The sequence below is a fragment of the Cebus imitator genome, unplaced genomic scaffold (assembly GCF_001604975.1).
Source record: "Cebus imitator isolate Cc_AM_T3 unplaced genomic scaffold, Cebus_imitator-1.0 Scaffold318, whole genome shotgun sequence".
NCBI lineage: Eukaryota > Metazoa > Chordata > Mammalia > Primates > Cebidae > Cebus > Cebus imitator.
The window spans coordinates 380,534-387,461 of NW_016107633.1; the positions used below are offsets into that span (position 1 = coordinate 380,534).

At 49.4% G+C, this 6,928-nt stretch overlaps 1 protein-coding gene across 6 annotated transcripts in view; it reads right to left on the minus strand.

Annotated features, from left to right (window-relative positions):
- CD22 (CD22 molecule) overlaps window positions 1-5,966 on the minus strand; it is an 18,809-nt gene extending 12,843 nt beyond the window's left edge. The window contains exons 1-5 of one of the 6 annotated variants that reach the window (XM_037729831.1): window positions 5,733-5,966; window positions 5,555-5,598; window positions 5,283-5,369; window positions 1,549-1,604; window positions 691-1,065 (exon numbers count right to left, since the gene is read on the minus strand). In XM_037729831.1, the coding sequence (XP_037585759.1) occupies window positions 691-1,065; window positions 1,549-1,582 (409 nt within the window). In that variant the 5' untranslated portion in view covers window positions 1,583-1,604; window positions 5,283-5,369; window positions 5,555-5,598; window positions 5,733-5,966. The other 5 variants (XM_037729830.1, XM_037729828.1, XM_017504133.2 and 2 more) reach the window with 5 other exon arrangements.
- Between the last annotated feature and the right edge of the window lie 962 nt (window positions 5,967-6,928).

Consider the following 6,928-nt stretch of genomic DNA (forward strand, 5'->3'; position numbering starts at 1 on the left):
AAAAAAAAAAAAAAAAAAAAAAAAAAAAAAAAAAAAAAAAAAAAAAAAAAAAAAAAAAAAAAAAAGGAAGGGGAAGGGGAAAAGAAGAGAAAAAAAGTAAAATGAGCATCTTGTGATTTTTATAAGGTAGGCTCAGTTACGGCATTGCACGCGTAGGGGTGGATTTGACCCATCAAATAGGTCTGGAGCTGAGGGAGTGTGGTCACTCATTTTCATACTAGGTTTCCTTGGTGAGCAGCTCTGAGCAGCCCTATGTTTGGGGTGAGCGATGCAGCTTCAGACCCCGCTGTCTGAAGGGGGTGGTCCAGCCTGGGGAAGAACCGAGGCTGGCTGCACACAGACCCACCCCACTAAAGGAATGTGGTGCTTGGATGACTCCAACACTAAGGCCAAACACAAGTTTGTCACCAAAGCTGAAAACTACATGGTGAGAAAGAAAGTGAGAAAGATCGGAAGATCTGACAACCTTAGAATCCAGGTCCCAGAAGGGCAGGAGCTATGGGTGAGATGGGACGCCTGAGGTCCCACAGCTCCGTCTAGTGCTGCCACCTCGCCATCGCCACCCGCCAGCGTCCCCTGCCTGAGCTCTGCAGGCAGCTCAGTTTGTGAGCTCTGTGCCAAGAGTCAGGTATTTCCTGCCCCCAGCTCGCCCCTACCCAGAGCAGAGGACCCACTTCCTGAAGGCCTTACCAGAGACACTGAGGTGTGTTCTTCCCATCCATTTACTTTTCTGGGATTCCATCCTCAGCCCCAGCGGACCACTGTCATTGACGTATACCGGGTTGATTCTCAGTGTGCAGTTGTTCTTGTTGTGCCCCAGGAATTGCACCCTTTGTTCAGAGGGAAACCTTCCGTCCTCTTTGTTTTCATAGAGTCTGGTCCCCTCGAAGCTCTTGGTTTTGTCATTATACTCAGGATTGTGGAACAGGGTGAATCTTTTCAGAGCATCACCGGAATCTGGGATTCTGTAGATGCAGGGGACCCAGACGCAGGCCCCCTCCCAGGCGTAGAGGGCTTCAGGGTGCTCAAGTCTCCAGTTGCTTGAGGCAGAGAAAGCCAAGTGTTCTGGAATTCACCACAGTGATCAGAAAGCATTATTGAGGGGGCATGAGAGCCTTCTTTTAAAAACTATTCTTTATTTTTAAATTTGTTTAATTTTTTATTCTTTTTAGAGATGGGAGGGTCTTGTTATGTTGCCCAGGCTGGTCTTGAACTCCTGACTTCCAGTGATCCTCCCGCCTCAGCCTCACAAAGCGCTGGGGTCACAGGCAAGAGCCACCACACCCAGACGAGACCTTTCAAAAGACTACAGAATTCCCTCTGAAGATAGTGGGAGAGATACAGGAAGTCACAAAGACAGCAGGATGCAAAGAGAGAAGTGTATGTATATATGGGAAAGGTACATATTTGTATGTACATTTGTAATCTATACACACTGGCCACCCCACCCTACCCTATGTTGACGCCTCTTAGCCCAGGTCTTTCCTCCTCCTCCAGTGCCCACTGACATCCCAGAACCCCAGTACCAGCCCAGGCCACAGTCCTTACCCAGGAGCAGGAGCCAGGGGCCGAGGAGATGCATGGTGTCGTGTCTGGGTAGAAGCCTGAGCAGGGGAGAGTTTGTCTTTGAGCCGTCTGGTGGCTTACTTCTTCCACATGGCTTTTCTTGCGCACCCACTGAGTTCTGACCCTTCCCCTGGCTCCGGGAGGACCCGGTCTGATTGCATTGTGGGGATATGGCATTTGGGATCCTCACAGAGTTCTTTCGTTTTTGGTTTTTTTTTTTTTCTTTGAGACAGAGTCTCGCTTTGTCACGCAGGCTGGAGTGCAGTGGTGCGATCTCAGCTCACAGCAAGCTCTGCTTCCCAGGCTCAAGTGTTCCTCTGGCCTCAGCCCCTCAAGTAGCCGGGTAAAGGCAGGTGCCACCACGCCCAACTAATTTTTGTATTTTTAGTAGAGATGGGGTTTCACCATGTTGGCCAGGCTGGTCTTGAACTCCAGACCTCGTGAACCACCTGCCTCAGCCTCCCAAAGTGCTGGAACTACAGGTGTGAGCCACTACTCCCAGCCCAGAGTTTTTTCTCCTTCAGCCTGAGAGCTCCACGGGGGCAGTCTCTCTCTCTTTTCAGAACTCCTTCCTTTCTTCCTTCATTCCTCCCTTGCTTCCTTTTTTCCATCCATTCATTTACCCATCTCTAATTTTATAAGCTTCCTACCCAGGTCTCAGGCTTTGAGTGGCATCAGACCACTGTGTGCCTCAAATGTCAGGCCCTGGATAACACGGAGCTCTCCCTGGTGCTGCTCATCAAGGATTATACTCAGGGACAGACATGGTCAAAATTTGGTTTGAAAGATCAGGTAAAAGAGAATTCTAAAACCAGTAACAAAGTATGGGTTAGCTGGGCACAGTGGCTTATGCCTGTAATCCCAATACTTTGGGAGGCCGAGACAGGCATATCACTTGGGGTCAGGACTTCGAGAGCAGCCTGGCCAACATGGTGAATCATCATCTTTTTTTTTTGTTTGTTTGAGACCGAGTTTCACTCTTGTTGCCCAGGCTGGAGTGCAATGGTACAATCTCAGCTCAGCCCAACCTCCGCCTTCAGGGTTCAAATGACTCTCCTGCCTCAGCCTCCCGAGTAGCTGGGATTACAGGCATGCACCACCATGCCTGGCTAATTTTGTATTTTTAGTAGAGATGGGGTTTCTCCATGTTTATCAAGCTGGTCTTGAACTCCCAATCTCAGGTGGTCCGCCCGCTTCAGCCTCCCAGAGTGCTGGGTTTACAGGTGTGAGCTACCGCACCCAGCCTGAAACCCCATCTTTACCAAAAATACAAAAAAAAAAAAAATCAGCCAGGCATGGTGGCACACACCTGTGATCTCAGCTACCCAGGAGGCTGAGGCAGGAGAATCGCTTGAACCCAGGAGGTGGAGGTTGCAGTGAGCCGAGATCTCAGCACTGTACTCCAGCCTGGGTGACAGGGCAAGACCCTGTCTCAAAAACGGCAACAACAGCAACAACAACAAACCCCAAAACACATAAAAAACAAAGTATGATACCAGAAGAACATTTTGAGGGGTCTGGAAGGTCTCAGGAGAATGTGGTCCAAAGGTCCCCATCAGATGCCCCACAGGCCGGGTAGGAAACATAAATCAACCAGGTAGTGACAAAAGCTGTGCCTTCTCTAAAGGTGGTGGCTGTCTCAGTTCCAGCCAGTCATTGCCAGACAGAACCTGGCTGAGCTCACACTGTCTGATCTTCCACTGTTTTAAGAGAAGGAGCCAAACTTCTATGTGGAATGTCCTACTTCAGAAGAAAAATAGACCAGGAGAGGATTACTTGAAGTCAGGAGTTTGAGACCAGCCTGGGCAACATAACAAGACCTCATGTCTACAAAAAAATTTAAAAACTAGCCAGGCATGGTGGCACATACCTGCAGTCTCAGCTAATCAAGAGGCTGAGGTGGGAGGATCATTTGAGCCCAGGAAGTCAAGCCCGTGGTGATCTCCCCACTTCACTCCAGCCTGGGCAGCAGAGCGAGACCCCATCAAAAAAAAAATAAAAATAAATAAACTAAAAATATACAGAGCTGGTTCAACAAAACCTGTCTGGGGGTTAGGTTTTGCAACTGCTGCCCATCTCTCTCTTCCTCTATGCAATGAACGTGTCCTCTACCATCCCTGACCTCTGCACAGAGTTATATTTACATAGAGTTAAATTTAAGTCCCAATTTACATGATCGTGGCCCTCTGTACTGGCCCCCTGGGACCCCGAAGGATGTGACAGCAGAGTGTGTCTCCGGTCTCAGCACCAACCCAAGCCCCGCCCACTCACCCGCCAATGTTTCCCAGGCATCAGTGTTCCCCTTTCTGTCTGTTTATCTCCTCTGGCCACATGGCTCATGCCGAGGGCTGCTGGGGGTCCAGTCATGGGCGTGGGGAATGCTAAGCTGCTTGCCAACAGCAGGAAGGGGGTCTGGCCTGGTCTGAGCATGAATTCAGGGTGCAGGGTCTGAAGCTGAGGCAGATTCCCCAGGCAGAGCTGACATCAGCTCTGCAGATGCTCATAATGTCACATACAAAAAGCGTCTTCAAGGTCACATTCACTTGAGAAAAGCAGGGTTAAAGAGTTAAGTAAGATTTTTTTTTTTTTTTTGAGAGTCTCATTCTGTTACCCAGGCTGGAGTGCAGTGGCATGATCTCAGCTCACTGCAACCTCTGCCGGGTTCAAGTGATTCTCCTGCCTCAGCCTCCTGAGTAGCTGGGACTGTAGGCATGTGCCACCACTCCCATCTGATTTTTTGTCTGTTTGTTTTACTAAAGATGGAGTTTCACCATGTTGGCCAGGCTGGTTTCAAACTCCTGACCTCAGGTGATTCACCCAACTTGGCCTCCGAAAGTGTAGGGATCACAGGCATGAGCCGCCGTGCCTGGCATAAGTTAGATTCCTTACTGCAGGACTTTAAAAACCTTTTAGTAAACTCTATCTACACCATTAATCTCTAGACATGGGGACTAGAGTATAGTATAACAGATTGTCCACACTTCTTTAGCCATGGGATCTATTTTACATGTTGTATAAAAAACTTTGCAGGGTTGCAGGGCCAGTGCTCTTTGAAATCCCCTCAAGGTTCCCTAAGGGGTGACAAGGGAACCTGTGGCAAGGACTAGACTCCATTCCATGCAGTGGAGACTTGCCTCCAGGAGCTGGGCCATTGTGCCTGCTCTGCCAGCACCCTCTAGCCACACCCTCCTCTGGGCTGGGCTGGAGTATCCCAGCAGGCCTGGGAGATGGGTGCCTCCAGAGCAGGACTGTGTGCTGCCTCAAGGAGCTCCAGGAGTCTCTGGAGCACAGGAGTAGGGCCCCAGGCCCACGAATTGGAAGGCTGAATATTGAGAGCAAATTCTGACGTCTGTGATATATCATATTGTTTGCTGAGGGCGGCAGCAAGGAAAACCTAGTCAGCCCCCTAAAGTAGAAAACTGCTTAAGACATTCTAAAACAGTAGCCAATATGAATATGTCCCACACCAGATGAATTAGTTCTTTGAACACAGGATATGTGACTCTTTCCTTTATTCCCTTGTAAAGAGTACTCTCTAGTTTATCTTTAACCTATAGTGAACATACACTAGCTGCCTGGTTAGTTTATCTTTAACCTATGAAAGAGCAAAGAGCATCCGCTTGTTAAACTTGTCACTGGAATGTAAAGAATAAATACGTGGGTTAGTCTGCTCTGGGCTGTCAGCTGAGAATGCTGTAAGTCCCCTGATGTCTCACCTTTGCTTTCTATCTCTGTGTGTCTGTTTCTTAATTCCTGCAGCGCCACCTGGGTTGGGGTCTCCACAGCCAAGCTGGTCTCGGCAGCTGAGGGTGGGGAGGAGGTTAGGGAGAGCAGTCATTATGCACAGAGGCTCAAGACAGGGCCATGCTGTCCAGACCTTCTTAGCCCTGCCTTGTTGAGGGCCTTGCAGAATCTTGGGGCCGGCCTCCCTGGCCCCATTCTTCCCTCCTGGGCATCCAATAACTTACCCTACTCTCGGAAAACTCACCAGGCTGGCAGGGTGGAAACTCAGGGCAGGGGTCTGTCTACAACCTGTTGTAACACAGGTAAGAGAGAGCCAAGGAGATCCCCGCTGTGTTCCCAGCTCTGGGAGGTATGCCTGGCCCATCTGCTGTTCCATAATAACTTGCTTGTCAAATGCAAAATAAAAGCAAAATGGTTTTTACCTGTTTCCACGTGTCTTCCCTCTTCAGGGATGCTGGCAGCATCTGAGAGTGAAAGGAGAAGTACAGTCAAGTCTCTGGTCAGAGAAGTTTACCTTCCGTGGCCACACCCCCTGCTTCTCTGTGGCTCTGCGGGGGACCAAGCAGCATCGTGACCTGGGGAATGGGGAAGAGACGATGGAGGGGATGCGGGCTTGGAGTCAGACTGGAAGACTAAAATATCTACGGACAGTTATTCCTTTCTGTGCATGGGTTTGCAATATCAGATCAGAACAGGCTCCTCCACAACTCCCCCTTTGCCCAGCTCTCAGGAAATGTGAATGACTCACGCCAAGCAGGAGGACTGCCAGCTCACTGAAAAAGGCACAGGCCCCCCGAAAGTATTTGTAATTTAGTGACACCATCCAGTTACTACCACTTCCACTACTTTCCATCGGAGGCATAAATGATGGGGAATCTGACCACCTGCGCTGAAGCTTCAGCAGCCCCCAAGGGCTGAGGGAGGAGCACACAGATATCGAGAAGGAAAAAGATATCTTGACCAGGTGCGGTGGCTCACGCCTGTAATCCCAGCACTTTGGGAGGCTGAGGTGGGTGGATCACATGAGGTCAGGAGCTCGAGACCATCCTGGCCAACATGGTAAACCCCGTCTCTACTAAAAATACAAAAAATTAGCTGAGTATATTGGTGGGCACCTGTAATCCCAGCTGCTCTGGAGCCTGAGGCAGGACAATTGCTTCAACCTGGGAGTCAGAGGTTGCAGTAAGCCAAGATCACGCCACTGCACTCCAGCCTGGCGACAGAAGGAGACTCTGTCTTAAAAAATAATAATAAATATTATTTGATAATAAAAAGGAATGAGGTACTGATAGGTGCTATAACATGGATGAACTTTTTATTTATTTATTTTTTGAGATAGAGTTTCACTCTTGTTGCCCAGGCTGGAGTGCAGTAGCATGATCTTGGCTCATTGCAGCCTCTGCCTCCCGGGTTCAAGCGATTCTCCTGCCTCAACCTCCTGAGTAACTGGGATTACAGGTGCACACCACCACATTCAGCTAATTTTTCATATTGTTAGTAGAGATAGGGTTTTACCATGTTGGCCAGGCTGGTCCTGAACTCCTGACCTCAGGGGATCCACCCACCTCGGCCTCCCAAAGTGCTGGGATTACAGGTGTGAGCCACCATGCCCAGCAAC